The sequence below is a fragment of the Rattus rattus genome, chromosome 2 (genome assembly GCF_011064425.1).
Source record: "Rattus rattus isolate New Zealand chromosome 2, Rrattus_CSIRO_v1, whole genome shotgun sequence".
NCBI classification, from domain to species: Eukaryota; Metazoa; Chordata; class Mammalia; order Rodentia; family Muridae; genus Rattus; species Rattus rattus.
Genome location: NC_046155.1, coordinates 108,357,698 through 108,383,490, shown reverse-complemented (window position 1 = coordinate 108,383,490; position 25,793 = coordinate 108,357,698). Strand labels below are relative to the sequence as shown.

The 25,793-nt window shown below is 41.2% G+C and overlaps 1 protein-coding gene across 3 annotated transcripts in view; it reads left to right on the top strand.

Annotated features, from left to right (window-relative positions):
* Positions 1–25,266, top strand: part of Rab30 (RAB30, member RAS oncogene family) — an 88,094-nt gene extending 62,828 nt beyond the window's left edge. Inside the window, exons 1-5 of one of the 3 annotated variants that reach the window (XM_032893211.1) lie at positions 5,801–5,950; positions 9,637–9,737; positions 13,283–13,366; positions 18,285–18,468; positions 22,557–25,266. In XM_032893211.1, coding sequence (XP_032749102.1) covers positions 9,645–9,737; positions 13,283–13,366; positions 18,285–18,468; positions 22,557–22,807 — 612 coding nt within the window. In that variant the 5' untranslated portion in view covers positions 5,801–5,950; positions 9,637–9,644 and the 3' untranslated portion in view covers positions 22,808–25,266. Of the gene's footprint in view, positions 1–5,800; positions 5,951–9,636; positions 9,738–13,282; positions 13,367–18,284; positions 18,469–22,556 lie in introns of those variants that run through there. The other 2 variants (XM_032893210.1, XM_032893212.1) reach the window with 2 other exon arrangements.
* The last annotated feature ends 527 nt before the right edge of the window (positions 25,267–25,793 follow it).

Below are 25,793 nucleotides of genomic sequence, written 5' to 3'. Positions count from 1 at the left end.
ATTTTATGCATGTGAAAACACTGTCTCTCTCTTCAGACACACCAGAAGAGGACAGCCGATCCCATTACAGATGGTTGTGAGCCACCATGTGGTTGCTGGGAATTGAACTCAGGACCTTTGGAAAGGTAGTCAGTGCTCTTAACCACTGAGCCATCTCTTCAGCCTCCTGAATTTTATTTCTTTCCAGAAATGTCTAGAGTTTGTTTGTTTCTCTTCTTTTGATACATGCTATGAGTGCATAGTCTTGGTTGGCCTAGAACTTCTCATGTAGGCCAGCTTGAAACCATCTGCCTGGCTAGTCCCCAGAAGGCTGGGAACGGTGCACTACCACACACAGCTAAGAACTGGGTTGAATTTAGGTGTCCTTTTTACTCATTAGCTGTATGATTTTAAGATATGTTATGATTTTAAAAATATGTTTATGTGTGTATGTGTATATGTATGTGTGTGTATGTGTGTGTATGTGTGTATGTGGTGTATGTGTGTGTATGTGTGTGTATGTGTGTGTGTGTGTGAGTGTGTGTGTATGTGTGTGTGTATGTGTGTGTGTGTATGTGTGTGTGTGTGTGTGTGTGTGTGTGTGTGTGTGTGTGTGTGTGTGTGTGTGTGTGTGTGTGTGTGTGTATGTGTGTGTGTGTGTGTGTGTGTGTGTGTGTGTGTGTGTGTGTGTGTGTATGTGTGTGTGTGTGTGTGTTTACCTGAAGGTTGTGCAGGTGGCTGCATAGGCCAGAACTGGGCATTGGATCCCCTGGAGCTAGAGGAGAGTGTGTGTACTTTGTCTTCTGTGTCCCCACATCCCAGACCCTGCCACTCCAGTAGGAAGTAATCTTAACCACTGAGCCACCTCTCAGCTCTATGATATTTAACCAGTTAACTTCTTGGAGCTTTTCTTTATCTGCATGTTGGATATGGTACTAGCAATGGGCTGTTGAGAAGATTAAGTAAGATTCTATATGGAAAAAGTTTAGCCCCATTCCCAACATGGTGTGTTAAGATCATGATTTAAATACTCAGAAACCTGGGAAGACATATTTTGGCATAATGAAGTCCTACAGGGCTGAAGTAGTTACCTTGTGACTCATCAGTGTGACTTAGGGCGAGTCACTCTGTTATCTAACCCGTTTCCTCACCTGATGAGGTTAACAGAGGTTCCTATTAGATCACATGTTCAAATATCTTGTAACCTGTAAAGGGCTACGTAACAGAATGTTGGAACTCATGTCCTGATACACGGGGAGTGAGCAGCCCAGCACAGGTGGCTGTCTGACATATGGCTGAGGAGAATAATTAACTTGCAATAATACAAAATTAGCATCCGATGTCAAGCAAGTAAGATTGCAGCTCTGATGATGGGAATGGTTAGTGATTGCATCTTTCTAATTAAGCAGTAATGAGCTCCCTGGGCCAGAACCTTGTTAGAGTGAAGATGGATCAAAAGCCTTCAGTGTAATGTGTACGCGTTGAGCACAGCCACAGGTTAAGCAAAGAGGAGGGAGTTGTTGAAGCATAGTCCTTGTCCTTGAGGGCAGCAGGGTGACTGACCTGTAGAGTGAAGCCCTTCAGCAGACACATTAGCAGACTGGGGCTCTCCAACATCCTCACTGCTCAGGGCCTAACCAAGGAGAGAGGGTCTCACCATCCCGGTTGCCAGTTTGATCTGTGCCAGAATCTCATCCTGATTCCCAAGAACTCCAGCTTGGTTATATTGTCTGGACGTTCTGCTCATCACCCTTGCCGTTGTGCTAGACAGTCCTCTTGGGTCTGCCAGAGAGCTCTTGCTTATCGTGCCTTGCCCATCTCCTCCGTGGTACCTGAGTGGGAGTGCTGTACCTTCTGGCCTGTTTCTAGGGTGCCCCAGCCATTTGCATTTTCAGGTAGTAAATAATATAAAGTCACATTTGGGTTTTAGATAAACAGTGTTTTTAGTGTAAGTATGCCCATGTAACATTTTGTCCACCCTTATATTCCATTTCTATCACCGCACACACAAGTTTATGCACATCTCTCATAGCATATTTGTCAGGAGGCACAATAGTAAAATATATTATTATCGGAAATGGAAATTTAAGGGCTGTCCTGGCTCTCTGCCACATTTTCAGATCTTGCAGCTCTCCCGGGGCAGTCCTGATTCCAAGTGGTATAAAACAGCGTTGACCACCCTAAGGTTTTATGGCACCCCAGGGGCCGGGGATATTAAAGGCTTATGTGAGGGAAGAAGTCCCAGTTTATGTCATGTTTGGTAGATCTAGGGTTAAACAGTACTGACTGCTTACTGTGTTGTTTTTGTTTTTGTTTTTTATTCTGTTAGTTTTCTGAATAGTAAAAATTCCTGGGTTACAGCAATGACTATTTCCCAGTGGTATCACTGTGAGACCACCTCACACACAGACTCTCACCTTGAGTGTTCGTAGTACTGAACGAGTGTTGAGTGTCTCTGGTGGCCATTTCCATCTGCAGACCATGAGTTCCCATAGAACTTAATGGCAGCAACAAAGACCTTTCTAAAATGTGGTGATACTATTGATTTTTTCATCCACAATTCGACCATAAAACAAATACATAGACATAAGCCTATGCAAACTAAAAGATTAGAAAAGTATATATAAAAGTGTGAACTAATTGTACCCAGAAGGAAGAGATTGTAGATAATTTCCTTTCCCTTTTTGTCTGTAGTGTCTGCACTTATTAGAAGAGTTAATTCAAATACACTTAAAGGGATACTTTCCCATATTTTATCTATTACCCAGCAATCAATGATGGGGACTTAGAGGCTTTTGTATCATTTCAATTTTATAGACTCTTTCGACTTTATTACCTGGATGAGACGTGCTTTTTGAAAATGGGATTGGTGCTTATAAACCAGCCTCTTGCATGACTTGCATGACTCTTGACTGAGGTGAGGCCCTAGGGAGGGAAAAAGACCTGAGACACAGCTTTCTTTCCTTTTCCTTTCTATCTCCTGCTTTCTTTTCTCCCTCCCTCCCTCCCTCCCTCCCTCCCTCCTTCCCTCCCTCCCTTCCTCTTTCCTCTTTTCTTCCTCCATTTTCCCATCTTCCTTGAGACAGAAGCTTATTTAGTAGCTCATGCTAGCCCTAAACTATGTAGGCCAGGATGGCTCTTGACAACTTCCTCAGCTTACCAGTGCTGGGTTATAGGTGTAATTCACATTCTCACCTTCCCCTTCCTCCTTCTCCTTCTTTCCCTCTTCCTCCTTCCTTCCCTCTCTCCCTCCCTCCATCCTTCCTCCGCCTTTGTAGTTGTTTTGAGACAGAATACCACTATCTAACTAACCAGGCTGACTTGGAGCCCTTCGTGTGCCTCCTGCCTCAGCACTCCAAGTGTGGGGCTGCAGGTGTGCTCTGCCATGGTGGTCTTAGGAACACAATTTTTGAGCAAAGACAAATCCTCTCAATATTTTCTGGGGACAGAACTGGAGTTTAGAACATAGAGGAGGGGACATGGCTTTTGAGCTTATTTATTTTACTGAACCCCAAAGGGCGAGGGGAAAATGTATAGAGAGGCAACAGTGACCATGTGTGGGTGGGCAGCAGTGACCATGCATGGCTGGGTAAGCTTTTAAAAAACTTACTCAATTTCATTTCCCATATCTTTAAATAGCCCCTTCCTCTTTTTTCCTTATGTATTTTCTTTTCCTTTTTGAATCTCAGACATATCCATTTGTTTAGGACTATTGTGGTAATTACAGTATTTGGGATTCCACATGCTCATCTCAGCAGTGTTCCTATTTATTCCTCATCCCCCTATGCCTGGTCCTTAGTGGTGAATGGCGAATGAGTTATGGGAGTGGTATTTGAGGGGATCCACGTCTAGCTCCCGAAGAGAATGTGCTGGCAGAGGGAGCCAGAGTGAACAGCAGGGCATGGCCTGGAATTAGTGTGCAGACTCATATGTGGGGGGTTGATACTTTAGCAGCAAGGGTTTTCTAGACCACTGTGTACAAAGGACATGGGAACCATTCACCTGTTGATCACAAGGGTAGAGGTAGCGGTACTCTGTTTTGGGTGAAAATGGCTCTTGGGTGATGAGTATCTACATCATAGTGTTGCTGTGTGGATCCTGTGAATAAATACACGGGGAAGGCCCAGGATACATTAAGTCTCAGGTATCAGCTATTACTACTGCTGTTAGCGGAATGGAGAATTCCTATAGTACGCCTGCTCAGTAGCATATCTTGCAACAAATTTGCTCTGTAGACAAGGTGTGATTGTTATTGTCACTCTAGGCTGGGTTGATCTGCTTCTGAGGTTTCCCCTCCTGGGAGACTGTCTCATCAGTGATTGGCAATGCCTGGGCTGCTTACATGATGGGCCAAATAAAATGGACTTCAATGTTTTTTTTTTTTTTTTTTTTTTCTTTAGAAATGGAAGTCAACCTGGAGCGCATAGTCCTGTCTTTACCACCCAAAGTGTGTAGTTGTACAGAGACCCAACTTGTTTGCCTCAGAGTTTCATTTAGCAAAATGTTCAGGGTTGGATTGTATGTAGCTCAGTGGTAGAATGTGTAATTAGCATGTTTAAGACTCTAATTCAAATATATATTATTCAAATATATTATACAAGATAAAAACATTCAATACAGACTGGAGAGATGGCTTAGTGGTTAAGAACACTGACTGCTCTTCCAGAGGTCCTGAGTTCAAATCCCAGCAACCACATGGTGGCTCACAACCATCTGTAATGGGATCTGATGCCCTCTTCTGGTATGTCTGAAGAGAGCAACAGTGTACTTACATAGAATAAATAAATAAGTCTTTAAAAAAAAATTCAGTAAAGCATTAAAGTTAGTTTCTTAGGGAAAGAGTATCTTTTTTTAAAAAAAGATTTATTTATTTTATGTGCGTACACTGTCCCCTCTCTTTAGACACAGCAGAAGAGGGCATCGGGTCCCATTACAGATGGTTGTGAGCCACCATGTGGTTGCTGGGATTTGAACTCAGGATCTCTGGAAGAGCAGTCAGTGTTCTTAACCACTGAGCCATCTCTCCAGCTCACTAGAAAGAGTATCTTGACCTTTGATTTGTAGTTCGGTCCAGGTGGTAATCATGTGAGCCAAGGTCGATGGTGACTGGGCCTTTCTTTAATATCATAAGGGTATAATTTGGGCATTCATAGCCTTCCTTTAGGAGCCCAGTTTTTCAGGTCTCTGTATTTGTGTGTGAGTGTGTGTGCCCTAGAGTGGCCTATGTATATGATTTCTTGCTTTGTTTCCTTGACATCTGGCAAAAATTAGAGTAAGTGTGTCAAACCATCTATGCACAGGCAGCGGATGGAGTCCACTCCCATATTCCAGTTTCTGACTTACGAGAGTGGTGATGCCTGCTCCATATAGCTGCAGGTCCCTCTGCTGTCCTGTGCTCAGAGCTGAGGTTCATTTCACTGGTTTAGTTTTGAGATAGTTTCTGTATGTAGCCTTGACTTGCTGAGATGGAATTCACAGTGTAGACCAGGTTGACCTTGAATTTGCAACAGTTGTCCTGCCTTTGCTTCCCAACCTCTGAGATTACCATGTGCTACCTGCTTTGGGTTTTAACAGCAAAGTTTTAACTGGTATACCATCTCCCTAAGATTTACTGGGGCTTAGCATTGATTCTACTTTAGGTAGTATGTGTGACCTGAGTTGTCACAAGCCAAAGAACAGACACACCACCACCATCGCCACCGCTGCTGCCAACACCACTGCCGCCGCCACTGCCGCCACCACCACCACCACCACCACCACCACCACCACCACCACCACCACCACCACCACCACCACCACCACCACCACCTCCAAGCCTGGCTTGAAACATAACTCAGGGCTCTTGTGAAAGTTCCAACATCAATGCCTTTCCTTCTGGTCACTGTGAATCCTGCTGGTTGGCTGCTGTGATTTTCTGAAAGGAGCCTGTGAAATAGAAGTAGCTGGACCTGGGGACAGACCTATGAGCCAGGTCTGTCTGTTCAATGTGAATTCCTGTGTTGAAAATGTACAGAAACTGCCCAAATTCATGCTATCTTCAAGAGGGAAGTGCTTTCTGGTAGGCTTTGCTTTTTCTGTATGTTGTTGAATAAATCTATCTCATATATATATATATATATATATATATATATATATATATATGATTTCTGGAACAGTCCTTTGTGTTCATCTCAGATGTGATAAATCCTATTTTCTGTAAAAAAAATCGAAGACTGTCTTAGGGTTTCATTGCATTAAAGAGACACCATGACCAAGGCAACTTTTATAAAGGACATTATATCTGAACACCTGAAACTGGCTTACAGTTTCAGAGGTTCAGTCCATTATCATCATGGCAGGAAGAATGGGAGCATCCAGGCAAACATGGTGCTGGAGGAGAGCTCTACATCTTGATCCAAGGCATCGAGAAGGAGAGACTGTCTTCTGCAGGTAGCTAGGAGGAGGCTCCTTTCCTCGCTGGGTAGAGCTTGAGCATCAGAGCCTCAAAGCCCACCCCCACAATGAACCCCTTCAACAAGGCCATACCTACTCCAACAAGGCCACACCTCCTAATAGTGCTACTTCCCATGGGCTAAGTATTCAAACCACAACAAAGACTCATGTAAGAAGTGCGAAGTGCCTAGCCTTCATTTTTCAGTTCATCCCATTCTTCTTGAGCAATTCCTATGCCCCAGGCCTGGTGAAAGTCGCCATTGGGCAACTGAGCTAAGGTTGAACTGGACTCCTCTAGTAATGAAGTATAGGAGCTCAGTACTTCCTTCTTTATGATTTAGAAACTTAATTTATAAAAAAATTAAAACTAAGGGTACATTAAATCTGCTGTTCTATGGACCACCAAAAAATGACATTCTTAAGTGGTTTTAGAGAAAAAAGTATTAAAAAAGAAGTAATGCATCTGTCTTAAAAATTCATATTAGTACATGTCTCACCAGGGACACTAGATGAAGGAGATAAAGGAATAATATTTTAAAGTACTGACAATGTAATTATCAGGTTTCAGTTGAATATAATTCATGATATTTTTCTTACTTAACTTTTCTTGTGCCTTCATATCTTTATCTGCCAAGTTAAAAATGTCCACAGTGTGTGCTTCATAGGACTGTTGTGTGGTTAAATAGTTACTGTTGTGAGATGGTGGGAATGAGGGAGAGCATGGTGACCAAGATGTTTGTCACAGGACCAGCCAGACACAGTGTGTGCACATTGGGAGTTTTTGCTGAGAGCTGTGGAGGACTATAGGCAAATACACATAGTTAATATAAAAAATTACATATGGGACTGCCTAAGAGGAAGAAGGCATTATGGAAATAGAAATCGGAGGGGCCCAGGCCTCTCTCTGGCCAGAGAAACCTACCAAAGGATGTGATGCCTCAGTTGAGCTCTAAAGCAGAAGTGAGAGTGAGCTGGGTTGGGGGAGGTAGCAGGAGGATATGGCTCTTATTCCAGGCAGAAGGCTGAGGAGAAAAGCAGACCTGGCTGTGGTGTTTGGAAGCTGGGGGAAAGCAGTGCACCTTGTGGGGGTTGTGAGGAGGTGGTGAGACTTGATTAGCAATAGAGACAGAAAGCAGGCGATGGGGAGCCCGAGAATGATCTTAAGGAGTTGGCTTTACGAAGACCAAGAACTGTCCCGAGACCTCTGATTTTGTTAGCCATTCCAGTCCCATGATATCTGCTATGTCCTCATATTGTTAGTAGGGAATACAGTCATTTAGCCCAAAGGCACAGACTGAGGAAATGCAGCTGTCAGGATTTGAACCTTGGTCTCTTTGGTTCTTACAGTTAGAATTCTTTTGATCATTGATGACTTTTAAACCTGAAGTCTGTCTGTGTATGATTTGGGGCTAACCTTTCTATCTCTCAACTTCAGTTTTCTCAGATTACATTAATACTCTTCGTATTAGCTTCATGGAAAATGAGAAAATGTACATAAGAGGCCAACTGTAGTGCAAGGAGTATATCTCATATTCTTGCACAGAGAGGTGCACTTCCTTCACAGTTCCAGTGACGTGAGACAGACTCCTGTGAGCAGCTGCCTGCGTGCTTACTTGGTTGTCAGCCGTCTTTCAAAGACTGTAGAAGTCTGTACACAAATCACCCTACATGACAGGTCCAGCTCATTGCCTTCTCTACCTGCGGTCCTGCTCTCACTGAGGCTTAGATCTCCTCATTCACTCACTTTCCTAGAACCCTTCTCTCCAGGACTCACTGGTTGCTCTTCTCCCTCCAGAGTATATCCAGCTTGTTCTGCCTAGGACACAATAATGTTCAACTCTTAGCTAGAATTATTCTTTTTTTTTTTTTTTTGGTTCTTTTTTTCGGAGCTGGGGACCGAACCCAGGGCCTTGCGCTTCCTAGGTAAGCGCTCTACCACTGAGCTAAATCCCCAGCCTAGAATTATTCTTGAACTTGTCTGTCTGTTGTTTGAGATACAATGTCCTTATGTAGCTGTTTGGCTTCAAAGTCGACGTTGCTCCTGCCTCAGCCTCCTGACTGATGAGATTGTTACTTTGTAGTTGTTATTTAAGCTCTCTCGTGTTGGTTTTAGGGGCAGATGTTTCTAGGTGATAGATAAATGGTAAAGGAACCAGTCAGGTTATTCTTTTTTCTCATTAGAATGGGGCTTGGTGGGCACCAAGCTCTATGGGAGGCATTTTGTTTTGTTCTGTCTGTTTTTAATCTTGTCAAGCATCCTCTAAGTTTCATAATGGTAGCATTTTTCTTAGCACAACTGGAGAAGCAAATGTCTACATCTAAGCACTATGCCCTTTAATTGCTTCTTTCAGTCTACAGAGTCGACATTTACTAAGTGTGACTCTGTTCTAGGGCTAGGAAATAGAGGTGAGAGCCATTGTCCCTTTCCTCAAGGATAAGGCAGACATTTGAACAAGTAAATGTGCATAGCAAGCAAAGTGCTGGGATGGAGGAATGGTGGAAACGTGTCAGTTTCTAGTTATCACGGTTTGAAGACCAGTGAAAGATTCAGTGACAATGAGAGGCTTGCACTGGACTTTCAGTACGAAGACATCCTAAGTTGAGGAGAGGATATAGCTCATGGCCATTAGAAGTCAGGTGCCATCAGAGGCCATTTAGCACCAGCATGGCTGGTAGCAGGTAGCTAGAAAAGGGGTGGTGGGAGGAGGGCAAGATGATTGCCCAGTAGTAGGATCCCCAAGAACAGAACTTGTATGAGACCGAAGGGCCTTTTATGATTGTCTCCCTTTTCCTGGTCTCCCAGTGGCTATCATTTTCTTCCCCAAGAGGAACACAAAGCCTATTAACTGTCTTAATCTCTGAAAGGCTCTTGTCTCTCCCTACTTGTCTGCACTCTTAGTTAGCCTGGCTATTGACTTTCCACACAAAAGGAAAAACACACGTTATCACTTGAAAACCCGTGACCTGACTGCTTGGAGGAGCGAAGGTTACCAGGTGAAAGGACATTGGGTATCATTTGCTTTCTGTAGCACGAGATAGCTGGGGAGAATGAAGTCCATCTGCCAGCAAACACCTATGTTCCTCTTTCGCTGGCTACGTCACCAGAGGGGAGCCTTAAGTTGCCCTGCAAATGAGTTAGCCCTCTTGTTCCTGTGGCGCAGGGGCTGGTGCAGCCTGAGTTCTGGGGAAGCTTGGGCTCTTACTGTTGTCTGTGTTTGCTTGTAGCTGTGTAAATGAGTATGGAAGATTATGATTTCCTGTTCAAAATTGTTTTAATCGGCAACGCTGGAGTGGGAAAGACGTGCCTAGTCCGACGATTCACTCAGGTAAGGGGATCTGGAATCCAGGGTTGGGTTTGTTTGTCTCATCTGTTTTATAGTGACCATCTTCTAGGTGGGTGATTGGACTCAGTGCCAACCTCTAGCTATAGGCTCCTTTTTCTTTCTTTCTTTCTTTCTTTCTTTCTCTTCTTTCTTTCTTTCTTTCTTTCTTTCTTTCTTTCTTTTTTTGAGACAGGGTTCCTCTGCGTAACCCTGGCTGTCCTGGAACTCACTCTGGAGACCAGACTGACCTTGAAACTCAGAGGTCTGTCAGCCTCTGCCTCCCAAATGCTAGGATTAAAGGCTGCACTACCACCATTCCGTAGACTGCAGGTTCTTAAGGTACCCTTTGAAAGCTCCATTGAGTTTTATAGCCCAAGGTTTTCTAAATTGCCTAAGGGAGAATGGAACTGAGGTCTTTTCCCACATCTCCTCTTGCTTCCTCTTACAAGAGGGTTAGGTGGTTTTGTTTTCAGTGTGCAGTATCAAAAATAGATTTGGGTAAAAAATAGATCAGTAGTTCACAATCATCTCAAGGTGGAAACACATTAAGTTGTGTATTAAACTGAGTCCAAATATTCATTTTAAAAAAGTCCCAATGCAGATTAAACCTCAAGTTTCCTGCCTGTGTCTGTTCTCATCCAAAAAACAGAGTGAATTCTCTTGGTTCTCTGCTTATCTAAGTCTCTTAAGTAGGACTAAGCTGAAGGAAGTGAAGAGTGGAACTGAATGTACACGTCCCCTCTCAGGGTGGCCTCTTGAAAAATCTCTGGCCATGATTATGTAGTGGTTTTTATACAGAAAGTAGTAAAAAATCACCCTGAAGTTGATTTTGTTTCTCACTGAAACTCAATGATGCCCCTTCCTGGATCATCATGCATATAGCATGATCTTGTTGACAGGCACCTTGGGGACATAGAGATGAGCTCTTTTAAGGCTTAAGATGACTTGGGGCCATGGAAAGAGCAGAGGCTCAAGGTCTTTTACCCAGGTGCTAGTTAGTCTTGGCTCTGCTGCCCCCAGCCCTTGCCAGACCTCCCCACTGCACCAGTCTGTGGAAAACTGAATGACAGATTGGGCAACACAAACAACTTTAGGGTTTACAGTTGCTGGGAATGTCAGTTTTTCCCATGCGGAGTAACTGTAGACAAGTGCCTGAATTTTCACCAAGTTTTGGTCTGATGAAATTGAAAATCTAAAGTTCACCAGTGTCAGGAATTCAATCAGCTATCACAGGGAGATACTGGAGACTCCAGCTGCTTTTCCATCCGCTAGCCTTGGCAGTCAGTCTTCATTGCTTCTGTAAGGAGGACTTGCCTACATATTTTACAAAGAGAAAGGTTTTGTTTTTAGTGTGTAATTAGTGTTTGCTTGATTGTTTCTTTTCACTGAGAGGTCACTTAGAGATTATCAGTCCAGTCCTCTCATACAGATCCAGAGGGACCCAGTGACATGCTTATGATCTTGAAGCATGTAGCTGGCAAAGCAGGACCCTCATCTCCTGCTTCTTGACCTAGTAATCTCTCCATAGTTTTATAACCTCTGGGGCTGCGCTCCTTAAGTTCCTGAGATAAACCCTGCCATGAAGGATGAAAGGGTTCTGTTTTGTTTTGTTTTTTGCTTTTGATCAGTATTTTACCCACAAGCATGTTTTCTTCTTATTTTTCTTTTCTGCCTACTTTTTATCTCTCTATCCCTTCAATTCTCCCTGAAGTTCACATTTCACAGGACAGGGCTGCCTATGTTTTTGTTATGTCGAAAGCAGTTAATGTGAACTGATTCATCTGGTTTTGAGACATGGAGGTTTGGGGAACAAAGTGGGGAGGGGGACACTGGGAAGGATTTAAAAAAATATTTTGGCATTTGTGAGCCTGCAAACAGCTGGAGCTATAAACCTGAAGCTTGGCAGACTTCTGCTTGAACCAAGCCAAAACAGAGAATTGATTCAGTATTTGTAAACAGAGTTATGAATGTTTATATTTACATCCTTTGCAGACTTGCAACGAAGCTTTTGCTTTTGGTTTGAATCTCAGTGTACTGAGTTCAAACTTTAATTAAGGAACTCTCTTGTTAGGGAATGGATTTAATTAAAGATGCCCCAGTCTTAGCTGAAGAACTAATAAGGTCCCTTTTACTTTATTCCTGGAATTCTGCAATCTGAAAAGGGAAGAAACTAGGTAAAGATGTTTTTCTCAGTAGAAGTCCTTGCAACCCCAACCCTCTCCCTAAGCTTACAGGAGGCATGAGACAGTAAACTGCATTTTTGCTAATGTCCCTATTCTCTTGAAACTGTTATGCTTCCAGTTTAAGGTAAAGCAATTTTCTTTTATTTCATGCTTAAAACAACCACAGCCTCAATGATTGTGAGGCCTAGAGCGGGAGAGTGGTCTGTCTGGGCTCACCTGCCGCCTCCTGCTGCTTCTACTCTGCTGTCTTTCTGATGACCTCACTTCTCGGTGCCATGCATCTGGACTGTGTGTGATTGTCTGTGTGTGTGTGAGTGTCTATCTCCAGTGTGTGTGATTGTGTGTGTGTGTGTTGTGTGTGTGTGTGTGTGTGTGTGTGTGTGTATCTGTCTGGATTTATATGTGTTCCCATCTGGACTGTGTATAATTGTGTGTGTGTGTGTGTGTGTGTGTGTGTCTGGACTCTGTGTAAGTGTGTATGTGTTTGTGTATCTGGACTGTAATTATGTGTGTGTACGTGTGTGTGTGTGTGTGTGTGTGTGTGTGTGTGTGTGTGTCTGGTCTGTGTCAATTGTTTGTGTGAGTCCAATTGTGTAGTATGTATATGTGTGTGTATCTGGACTGTGTGTGATTGTGTGTGTCTGTCTGTATTGTATAATTATAAGTGTTCCCATCTGGACTGTGTATAATTGTGTGTGTGTGTGTGTGTGTGTGTGTGTGTGTGTGTGTGTGTGTCTGGACTCTGTGTAAGTGTGTATGTGTTTGTGTATCCGGACTGTAATTGTGTATATGTGTGTATGTGTGTGTGTCTGGACTGTGTCAATTGTGTGTTTGAGTCCAATTGTGTATGTATATGTGTGTGTATCTGGACTGTGTGTGATTGTGTGTGTGTCTGTGTTTGTGCTATAGTGTACCTCAGGTTGGTGACCATCTTGAGGGCCCAGGAAACCCCAGAAACTTTGTGTCTTTCTCTTCTCATTCTGTAGCAGAAGTCCTCCACACTTCATTTTCCTGTTTGTTTTTAACCAGTCTTACCTTTGTTCCCCATCCTGACAATACTGACGTCATTCTAGTGACTCATTCCTCCCCAGTCTTATTCATTTGTCTGAATTTTCTGTTTTGAAACCAGCATGGCTCACTGCCCCTTCCAGACTTTCTCTCCTCATGTTTGGTCATTCCTTTCTGTGTTTGCTTCTGTCAGCCTTTCTCTCCAGTTCCCTCCCTGTTCTCTGTTCCCCTTCAAACGTGACATGAAACAGAGTGAGTCCTAACAATTACCTCAGTCAAAGGCTGGTTGGGGAGTGAGGAGAGTCCACATAATTGGAAGATATGCTTAAATGTTACTTGCCATTATTTCTTCCTTAGGGTCTTTTCCCCCCAGGTCAAGGAGCCACAATTGGAGTTGATTTTATGATTAAGACAGTGGAGATTAATGGTGAGAAAGTGAAGGTAAGAAGCTAAGTAATAACAGTAATGCTTTGATGGATTCTCTAAGAGTTTAGTAGAAGTAGTACAGGCATGTTTTCATAACATTTATTAAATTGCTTCATTCAAACCCACATTGAAAACGATGTACTGGGACAGAACTCGGCTGGCAGAATACTTGCCTAGCATGCAAGAAGGTCTGGATCAAACCATCATCACCACAGGAAGCTGAGGTGCAGCACTGCTTACTTATAGTCTGGACTAGGGTCAGGTGGACTAACAGGAAGCTCAGGTCACCCTTAACTTAGCACGTTGGAGGCCAGCCCAGCTTACCTGAGAACCTATCTTAAAAGAAAAGAAAGGGTTGGAGAGATTGCTCAGTGGTTAAGAGCACTGGCTGCTCTTCCAGAGGTCCTGAGTTCAAATCCTAGCAACCACATGGTGGCTCACAACCATCTGTAATGGGATCCGATGCCCTCTTCTGGTGGGTCTGAAGACAGCAACAGTGTATTCATAAATATGAAATAAATAAATATAAAAAAATGAGAAAGAAATTATATAGAATCAATGTAGGGATGGTATACGAAGATGGTGAGAAAAATTTTCCCGCCATACCAGAAGTGATGTGAAAACAAAGTAGGAATTTCTTTTTGAATTTCAAAGTTGGGCCAAAAAATTTCTATTCTAACTAAAAGGCCTATTTGGGAAAGCCTTCTTATCCTCACATTTTACGGAAGGTAGTGAGGGTAATTCAGCCACATGAATTTCTTATTAAAATTATCCTGTCTCCCACTATACCTTTATCTTAGAACTCCCTATGTCTAAGAAAGGACCTTTGATCACTACTTTGTCTTCCACTTGGTGGCTTCTAGATGGTAGCACAAACAAGGGCTGACATATGGCTCCTCATGTCCAGATGAGAGACAGGAACCTTCTTTTTCTCTTTTTATCTTGACTCTTTAAAATGGTTCCTTACCATAGAGATGTCTATGCTAACTACAATGGTGAAGAGAAGCTGGGATACTGGAAGATAAAAGCAGGCTCTAAAATCTACATAAATACCAACTAGAAGGTCAGAAAATCTATCTGAAATGAAGAGGAAGGGCTAGGGTCTGGGGCCAGAAGACAGGGGACTGGAGACAGGAGCAGGCTGAAGAGATACTGACAGGAAGAACCTTTTGTAGTTTTATTCTAGAGGAGGCAGTTGCCAACCTAAGGAATCAGGAAAGGATAACTACATTTTCATGAGTTCCTCTCCTAGAAATGAATTTCCATTTGCATATGTCCTTGTGAGTTCATTTGTTTGACCTGAAATGTTGGTGCCGACAATGTACTTGGCTTGCACCAAGAACAAGGGAAAATAAGGAACGGTCCCATTGTTACACAACAGGCTCTTCTCCACTCATGACTTTCAAGCTTAGGCCATCCATTTATTTCATTTTCAAAAACAATGGCTTCATTTTTAAATATTTATTTTTATTAATTTGGGTCCCTCTGTATATGTATGTGTTTGTACATGAGCATGGCATGCACGTGAAGGTCAAAGAACAAGCTGTAAGGGTTCTTTCTTTCCACCATGTGGTATCTGGGGATCAGACTTGGCCCTTCCCAATGAGGCATTTTGTTAGTCCTGACCTCATTTTTAAGTGCTTATTACATGACTGAAATTCCATCTTTTTTGGCATTGGACTCCACCACAAGACCACAGGCTCTCCAAGAACAGGGGTTCCTTCTTACTCATCTTTATATTCGCAGCTTAATTGCTGCCATTAATACCTCTTTAGACTTCTAACAGCTCATAAGAAATGAGTTGGCTAGTCAAGTTGAATGATATATAAAAACAGAAAAGGAAACTATACACAAGAAAAAAAAAAGCATGTTGCCTGAGGGTCTCCAGCCTCACCCATTGGCTTTTCAGTCTATCACAAATTAATGAGTAACAAAGAAAAATGCAAAATCAGCCTATTTTTTTTAAACTAGAGGGTTTTCTTTTGTTCCTATTTATTTATTTACTTTATGCATGAGTACTCTATCTGCATGTACACCTGCATGCCAAAGAAGGTATCAGATCCCATTATAGATGGTTGTTAGCCACAGTGTCATTCCAGTGCTCTTAACTGCTGGGCCATCTCTCCAACCCCAGCCTATTGTTTTTTTTTTCTTAACCTTAGACTGATTATAATAGGAGAGGTTTTTGTTGCCTTTTGTTTGTTTGTTTGTTTTTTTGAGATAGGGTTTCTTTGTGTACCCTTTGTTGTCCTGGAACTATGTTGACCAGGCTGGCCTTGAACTCACAGAGATCTGCCTGCCTCTGCCTCCCCAGTGCTGAGATTAAAGGTTTATTCTTTTGATGATTTGTCTGTCCATCTTGTGTTAGGTTGATGCTTACTGCAGAGCTCCTTGGTAGGTGAAGCCTCACTGGCCTTTGGAACTTACTGATACCTAGCTCTAGTAGCATTTGGTCTGAGACCTGTCAAACTCTGCTCATCTAAGAATAGCTAATCAGTTTGTCCTTTGTGATTCCACAGTCCCACACTCATCTTGTTAACCATCATTCAACTGTGCCCACTACATACTATGTTAGGAAGGAAACAGGGAGGAAGTCAAAGAGACGACCTTAGTCCTCTGAGAATTCTGTCCATGAGAGAAGACAGCATGGCAAACTAATGACAAAACATTGCTGTGATAGTGAGGCGAGAGCAGTGCAGTAAGAAGGCAGGGGAGCAGTGTAGTAACCCTGTGCTGTAGGTGAGAGTGGCAAGGGAATTCATGGCTGCAGTGTTGAGGACCCATTGACAGAGGATAGACGACCATTTGTAGACACTCTGTTGTTCTGGTTCCTCTTTGAGCGGACATTGTTAATTAGTTGTAGATTTTGGTTCTTTGAAGACCCTGATGTCTTAGATCAAGGGTTGTTGTTTTATTTATCTTCTATCTTGTACTTACAAAGGATCAAAATGACAAATGGATTATACAGAAAGATGATGAAACTAATTTGAGCAATAGATGATGGAATATAAGCATCCTTAATAATCAATTCTCAGGCTAGACACAGGCAGTCCTCTATGAGAAGGTGACATATATCTTGGCAAGGCCATACAATCACTACATTTGAAAATATTTTGATACTTAAAGCAGATGTTCCGAGACGTTCCAGTCCTGACTGGCAGCATCTAAATCCAATCAAAAGAGTTGTGGAGGCTGAATGGGGCTTTAAAACAATAGTCTGCTATTCTAAGGCACGTCTTGGCAGAAGGGGACCATGGTCCTACTTTGAGGCAGAGAAGAGAAATAGCTTTTGTTCCAGTACAAAATGTCATGTGTATGTTTGGATTTAGCACACACAGACTTTATTTTATATTATCAAAGAGCTCCTGCAACTTCAAATCAAAGGAGAACGTGTGTGCTGGCTCGCAGTGTAGGCTACTGGTCACTACTCAGTGTCTTCAGCTAAACTCTATGGGGTTAGAGTGACACCAAGTGACTGCTAGATGTAGATGTCCATTAAAATGAGCTTGCAATGGCAAAACCAACAGGGTATGCCAGACTGAGTTCTGATCTGCAAACAGAAGATGTGGGGTCTGGTGTCCAGCTTTGTGGGTACCTGGGTATAAGAAACAATTTTTATTAAATTTCCCTACCTCACTCACTGGGAAGGGGTAAAGAATAATTGAGACCATCAGTTAAAAACAAACATTAGTTTTTTGTCCTGGACGCACTGTTTGTGGTAAGCAAAACAGGTAACTTTGTTATAAAGCTTTAAATCAAGTAGGCCAGACAGGCATTAACCAATTATTTCAAATATGTGATTAAGATGATATGCTGTGGGAGACATAATACAAAGTACTGCCAGGGAGACTGGGGACAGATGTGTGTGGGGGCGGGGTGGGGGTGAGGAGAGGTTCTAGAAGGTCTTAACCTGAGTAGTATGGAGGTTAGTTTACCTGTGACCGCTGGAGTTTACGCTTAGGAGGGAAGCTCTTGGTGATATTCTTATCTCCCCAAACTCTCGACTTGATATTGAGTTATGTCTAGAGAAGAGGCCTCTCCTTTGTTGTGTGATCTGTGCAGAGAGGTTGAGAGAGATTTGGGAAGGATTTTTCCTTCTTTCTTAGTTAAAACAAATTTGCTAGGTTTAGAAATAGTAGATGACTTATTAAACCCTATTAAGATAGATCTATCTATCTATCTATCTATCTATCTATCTATCTATCTATCTATCTATCTATCTATCATCTATCTAAACAAGTAGAGTCCAAACAGATTGAGGGACCTAAAGTCACAGAGCCTAGTTGTGTGGGAGAGGGGCATGACCTTAGTAATGGTAACCTTTCTATTTCCATTAACAGTAATAATGTCGGTATAGTCACTAGAATTTTAAACTGGAAAAGTTGGAAGTTAAGGAGGTTGTATTTTTGTTCTCTTGGTTGCTGACTGAAATGCCAGTGACCACTGCTTGCTGTCTATTGCAATACATGTGTCCCCAGCTTATGGGCAAGAACACAGAGTCCATAGTGAATGTCGAATTGTCTGAGACACTGATCAAGTTAATAGATTAGTTTGCTGATGAGGGAAGGGTAGTATAAAAATATTTACCTTATTGGGTTATTGTGAAGACTGAATTACTATATATAAAATGAATAGAATAGAGCTTGGAACATGATAATGTATAATAGAATTTGGGTTTTTTCCCCCAGAATAAAGAAAGAATTCTTAAACAAGAAAGGAAGCAAGTAAACAAACAAACAAACAAACAAACAAAAAACAGGAAAGAGAATAAACACTTTTCCCAAACTAGAAACACTTGATAGCAAAACATACTTTTCAGGCCAGAAAACAACCATGAAATTGTTTGTGTGATGTTCTCATTTCTGAGCTCTAGCAAGGCTGTGCTGTTTTTTTTGTGTTTTTCCAAGCTGATCCCTGTCTTATGCCTCTGCAGTTACAGATCTGGGACACAGCAGGTCAAGAGAGATTTCGCTCCATCACCCAAAGTTACTACCGAAGCGCCAATGCCTTGATCCTTACCTATGACATCACCTGTGAGGAATCCTTCCGCTGCCTGCCCGAGTGGTTGCGGGAGATAGAACAGTATGCTAGCAATAAGGTCATCACTGTGTTAGTGGGTAAGTAAGGGCGAATGAGGAAGGACATTGGTTCAAGTGCATCGGAAAATTTATGATCATTTAATGCTAATGTGTTGGTGCCTTCCAAGAATATCGCATATTGTTACCTGAGTTATGTAGTCAACATTCAGTTATAGAACTGAGAACATGAAATTAGTTCTACCCCATAGTGATCATTTAGAAAATAAACAAAAATATTGATGATTTTCCTATCAGTGTAGGTGAAATAGTTATAAGATGGTGGATGCTGCTGGTGTAAAAGTAAAAGAAATCTTTCATGTTGATGAGGAAATCCTATTGAAGCAGTTTTTATTTTTTAAACTTACTTTGGTAAATTTTTTCTTTTAATTTATGCTGACTTCAGACATCCCTCCTGTGTTTCAGAAATCCATTAAGGGAAATGCTGCAGTTTGTTTCATCCTGTAGGAGGAGGGAGGCTATTTAATGTGGGAGAAACCCAGAAAATAACCCTTGATTTTCTCTGGTGACAAATGCACTCATTAAAAGTGGAATCACAGGGGCCTGGGGATGACTGAGTTGGTAAAGTGTTTGCTGCACAAGCATGAGTACCCAAGTTAGATACTTGGTTCCCAAGGAAAACTTAGGTGTGGTAGCCCTTGCTTGTAATCTCACAGAAGGCTGAATAGGTGGACCCCTGAGCATGGGTAGCCAGCCTAGTGTAATCATGGAGTCCTAGGCCTTCCTAAGAGACTGTTACAAAAACTCCAAAACACAACCAAGGTGGAATGCATCTGAAGAACAAGTTTGACCTTTGGTCTTCAAGTGCATGTTTGTGTATACACACATGTGTACACACACACGTGTACACACACACACACACATGCATTTGATTGCTATAAAATGAATCATATAATTATAAACTGTTCTAGTAGTGATAGAAAAGGAGCATCAACTACCTACTTGTTAAAATATTTTCTTACTCGGAAGGAATTTTGCTGTATAGTCTCATGACTTGAATTTTAGAAATATAGAAAACTACAGAAAGCATCATTAATCATTAGCATAATTACAAATTATGGCTAACAGTAAGCTGAGCAAACATTTTATTATTTTTTTCTTTTACTGAAAATTGATTTTTTTCCACATACTATATCTTGATTATAGTTTTTCCTCCCTTTACTCTTCCCAGTTTCTCCCTATTTCCACTCCCATCTGAATGGACATACCATTTCTGTCTCCTCAGTAAAACAAACAGGCTTCTACAGAATAATAAAAGAAAATGAGATAAAATAAAAACTAACACTTTGGAGTATGACAAGATAAGCAGAAGAAAAAGAGTCCAAGAGGAGGCACAAGAATCAGAAATCCATTCTTTTGCACACTCAGAAATCCTATAAGGGGGCTAAATTTTAGATGAGCAAATTCATGCTGAGATAATTCTGGGTCAGACATCAGAACGTAAGGTTGAATCCCCACACTGTGTAGTAGTCCTCTCTACTTTTCTCCAGGCTGCTGGGGAAGGACCTGCCTCTTTAGAGCTGGCACTCAGGCCCAGTCCTGAAAACCCTCATGCCAACGATGGACTTTGGCCATGGAATATTTGAAAGCCCCTCACTCTGGACTGCCCTTTTATTTCACAGAAAACCCTCAAGAAGCTGGGTCAAAGCATTCCTGGTGGGCGTTCTAAATAAGGCAGGCAGAGGAAGACTTGAAGAGAGATAAGAAGGATCAGGTCCTCATCACAGACCTCCTGGAAACAGGGTCTTAGTCTGTGCTCTGGCCACCCTGGAGCTTACTATGTAGACCAGGCTGGCCTTGAACTCACAGATCTGCCAGGGTCAGGATTAAAAGTGTGCATCACCTTGACTGGCCTTTTAGTCTCTTTTTGTTCAGTAGATTCCAATAGATTTGTAATGAGTTGGTTTCCTAGGATCTTTCAAAACTAACCATTAAAATTCATTTGTTTAGGGTTTTTTGTTATTGAGACAGGATTTCCCTGTGTAACAGAGCCCTGGTTGTCTTGGACTCATGTTGTAGACTAGACTGGCATTGAACTCACAGATATCCACCTGACTCTGCCTCTTGAGTGCTGGGATTAACGGAATGTGCCACCACACCCAACTCATTTTTATTTATTTATTTATTTATTTATTTATTTATTTATTTATTTAAGTCTCTCCCCTAAACTTTCTTTTTTTTTTTTAATTTATTTATTTAATGTATGTGAGTACACTGTAGCTGTGTTCAGACACACCAGAAGAGGGCATCAGATCTCATTACAGATGGTTGTGAGCCAACATGTGGTTGCTGGGATTTGAACTCAGGACCTCTGGAAGAGTGGTCAGTGCTCTTAACTGCTGAGTCATCTCTCCAGCCCCATTTTTATTTTTAATATGCTGAGGACTTCTGAATTCAAATGTTCATTCAGTGTGTTTTAATCCTGTGCAGTCATTGTTGCCCAAGTTCCTATTATTCATCATTGACATTGGAAGCTTCTTCAAATGAGCTCCCAAATCCTTTGGAATTAATCCAGGCGACTTTGAGACAATTTTCCCATTCTCTGATATGACAAATATTCATGTATATCATTTAATGCCCAACATCTACAACTGATGATGTTGTCAAGAGGTGATATTTCTTTTTAATGTTGAGATATAATTAGAAACCCCAGCCTTAGTGTTGGAGTCATCTTTACTTGTAGGCCACCATTTCTAAACTTTTTGTATTAAAAGCCCATATGTATTCATGCACATGGTAAATTGTATTGCTTTATTAGGTTCAGACTTACAGGACCATCTTAAGCCACACATGGCACCCTGTTCACTTAGACAGATTCAGGACAGTTCACCTGACTCGATGGCAGGTTGGCGTCAGGCCTCATAGTCTACTTGGCAGGCTTGGACGACCCAGGTATCAAGAAACAAAGTTCACTGTGACCAATACGAGAGATTTCCTGGCCTAGATGCCTCTGTGTCCCACAGGACAGCTCCATGATCAGAACGGACAAAATTTTTCCAATGGTGAATCTGAAGTCAAGAATTTCCAGTGTTATGACTGTCTACTAAGGTATTTATAACTCATACACAGAGTAATTTATGAACTGGATCGTTTAAACAGTGTTACCAGATAGCATAGTTGATTTTTGTCAGCCTACCTGGAAAAAGGAGTAGAAAACTTTAAAAAAATAAAATATACCCTGAGTTAATCATGCAGATACTTAGATTTATATTTTAAAACTTTAAAAATTTTATCTTAATATCTTAATATCATTGATCTCATATCTGTATTTCATCTTTCTCATGTCTAAAATCCCAGTTCCAAGTGGTACCAACATAGTGACTTGCTTTATCCCTTAATACACACATAGCAGACTCATAATCCCAACACCACCTCTGCCATTGACAATATGATCACTGAATGAGTTCAAGACTTTGTCCTTAAACTTTCTTTTGTCCTTAGTATGCACACCAAAGGATGCACGAATAAATTATGTTTTAAATTCAATTGAAATCGTTGTTATGTACTTAAACCACCATATGACAAACATGTTTAATATTTTCAGGTTACTTTAAAATTTTAATTTTGTATTAATTACAGAATTGTATTGTTTAATTATGTTAAATGAGATTCTAAAGTCATATGAAAGCAGAATATGATCAGAGAGGTCTGGTTTCTACCTCTGTGCTCTCTACTTTTCTCTTTCTGGGCGACCACTGCCTTTTAAATTACAATCTTGTTTTATTATTTTCTTAAAATGTAAGCAAAATGGAATTTCCCTATAGTTTTTATGTAGACAGTTGCAGACTATACTTTTTTCTGCTTCCTTTGCTTATTATATTCTCAATTCATGGCTCTGTAGAATAGTCTCCACTGCTTTTACCTTTACTGAGTCAGATACTTGTGTGCATGGATTGCAATTTATGCAAGTAATTTGGCTTGTTTCCAGTCTTTGCCATTACTAATGGTACTTGAACATGACGTTGAAATGAACAGTCCTGCAATCGTGGTCATATTTACTGTGCTTTACTTGCTCTTCTGTTTGATCAACTTCAGGTCTGGAATTGAATCGTGATGCTTCCTGGCCGAAACAAAGTGACGATTCTTTCTTTGATTTACCATTGTTACAGGCAACAAGATTGACCTGGCTGAAAGGAGAGAGGTCTCCCAACAGAGAGCAGAAGAGTTCTCAGAGGCTCAGGACATGTATTACTTGGAGACTTCAGCCAAGGAGTCTGACAATGTGGAGAAACTCTTCCTTGACTTAGCATGTCGACTCATCAGTGAAGCCAGACAGAACACACTGGTGAACAATGTATCGTCACCCTTACCTGGAGAGGGGAAAAGCATCAGCTATTTGACTTGTTGTAATTTCAACTAAAGGCTGAGGCAAAGAGAATCAAAGGGAATCAGTAGTTGCCTTGGTGGGCCGGATGTTGCTAGGGAATCTGGCAATGACTATGGCTCCCGCTCTTGGACCTTCTGACTCCTGTAGGCTCCAGAGCTTACCAAGCATGCAGGCCAAGGGCCTTGACTGCAGGCCAGCATTAGCAGAACACATAATGGTTTCACTCTTTTGCAGTCTGGCGTTGGAGCAAGGAGAGAATTGCACTAAGCGCTCCATGATCTGCAGAGCATGTTGCTTTTGTTTTTAAAAAAGCAAGTAAAATGCATTCCTGAACACAGAACAGGGGTCGTGTACTGTAGGAATCCTTCTGTGTGTCAGTGGGCGCATGAGGGGCTGTTCTCCAGGCTTCAGTGGTAATCTGGTGCCCATGGATTTCTTGTCTACCAGGTAAACCAAAACTGGAAAGGCCAAGTACTGTCTCTGTAGTACTTACTGATGACCCCATGGAGATTTTGAAAAGTGTTATTTCTTTTGTTCACAAGCACTTTCAAAACCTTTGGGATATAAAAATGGGAACTCTTCTCATGACCAACAGTAAAAATTATTGTTTAATAATATATACAAGCTCCATGAGTCTTTTTGGTGCTAATGATTATGCTATTTCACAGACCAAACGTTTTGGTACATTGATACCCTTAGATGTATTACCTAAAAATAAAAAGAGAATGGGGGAAATCCATGAGTCAGCAGTCTTTTTCAGTCTCATTACCACCTTTTCTGGAATGGGTTTGGATATATATGAGAAGCCCCTTTTCTTTCATATTCTTGAAATTTATTAACTTTCTTCTATTCTTCCACACTTTTCCTGCCCTTCAAGTCAATCAAAGTTTTAAAAATGGGGAAAATATAAACAACAACATTCTAGTAAAGAATATTAGTTGTAAGACACGCTGAGTAGCATGAGAAAACAGAGCAGATATGACCAAAATACTGTGGACTATGGACTGACTGCAGAGCAGGCTTCCAGACAGCGCAGCTCTCTCTAACAGGCCACGCCTTTTCCTTTCTGGAACTATCCTTGGATACACCAAGGTTTAGGATTTTGTAGACATTTTTAGTATAATAAATGAGAATAGCAACAGATGAAAAGTCTCACAGACCATTTTTATATCTTCAATAAACTTAGGAAAGTGCAGCTCAGGAAGCAGGCTGAGTTGTCCTTTCTTGTCTTATGTCAATGTTGATCTCAGATTCATGACCTACATTTCTCTTTATCTTTTCTTGCCCTTAGTCTCCCTTTAGAGCTTTCCTTTCCCCACTCCTTCCTTTTTTCTTTCCTTCCCATACTGGTATGCATGTGTTACTGGAAATCTCCAGCTCAAATGGAGGCATAGATGCCTTTACTTAGCCAATTTTACCACAGGACTCAAACTGGAAGACATGTTGCTGAGTGAGGTCCTGTTTCTTCAGTGCCATGTTTTGATACCTTCCAATTTGTTCAGAGTCATAGATGCAAATTACGAAAGGAAGTCTGTGTGCTCTTGGTGTTGTCAGGAGTTGCTGTAGCCTGCTGTACAGCATAACTGAGCATGAATCACTGAATGAGGATATGATGTGGAATTCCACTGTTGGTATTGATGTTACAATCTTGGACCTGGCATGTCACTCTTGGACAGCTACTGAATTGCAAAGCAATGAGTCAACACGGCAGGACATTGATAACACATTTGTAGCATTTCTAGCAGATTCCATAATGTCCAATCTTTTTTACATGTGACTGCATGTATTATTACCAGTCATTGGTATTGTGATTGGCTCATTATGCTTTTCTTGATTCTAAAGGAAAGAAAAAGACTTCCTAAAAGTTTGAATTATCTTTTATACAGGAAGGAGACAAAACATCACTTTAATGAAAATAAAAATCATTTATAATTAACCTTTGCTTAATAGCCAGCAACCAAAGGCATCAGAAGATAAACTAATCAAGGTTACAAAAAAAATGTATCTTTCTACTGTGAATGTCCCTAAATTTAGATTTATTACTTTTCTTTATGGCAAAATTCTGATCTCCTCAGCATAAGATGACTCAGCCTTGTCTCACAGCAGTGTGTTAAAAATAACGTTGCTTTGTGAACTTTAAGGGCTTTGTTAGATTGGACTAATTTAGCTCCAGAATAACAGCTTTTGGGGTCACATTTATGTTATTATTCTCATTCCTTTGGGCTTATAGCGCCCCCATCTGCCTCTTCCAGTTTAGAAGCTGCTCAGAGAGCTCTGCTCCAGGTCCATCTTGCCCTGGGTCTCTGAGGAAGTCATACTCACCAATCCTTGGCCCATTAGTGTGGACACTTGAGAAGCGAGAAGCTGGCCCCTTACATGCCACAGTTCTGTGAATTTAAGATTAGGCCTTTTGACTATTTGTTCAGTGATGTATCTCAAGTTTGAGAAGTCCTTGACAATATTTTAGGTGCAATAAATATCAGTTGAATAAATGATTCAGTGCCAAGAGTTTTGTTTGTTATTTTTAAGTGAAAGTCCTTGAAGTGGTTCTTGAGAAAGAATCATTTCAATCTAGGGAAGAACATAAATATTATTTTGCCTAATAATCTTATTGCCAGGGCAATATTTGCTCAGATAAGCCTCCTTTACATAAAATTATTTATTGGTGAAAAACCTCCAAGGTTTAGTTTCCTGTAATGTTGTTCAACTGGTCCTGACAAGGCCATCTCTCCTCCCATTTATAATATGACATTTTTTCTTTCTTTCAATAAAATTATTAAATATGTGGCCACCTTGTGTAGTTTCCAATGAAAATACATGTTCAGGTTATAGAGTCATGCTTGGAAAAGATCTATGGAATCATAGTTTTCTGATATGGCCAATCGTAGACTGTTTCCTCAAAGAACTGTGTGGTTTCTCCTTTTCCTACACAGAGCTGTTTTCCTTTGTATTCTTTCTGTTGGGTTATATTAATATTTAATTATATAGAGCCAATCATCATTTGTATAGATTTCAAAGT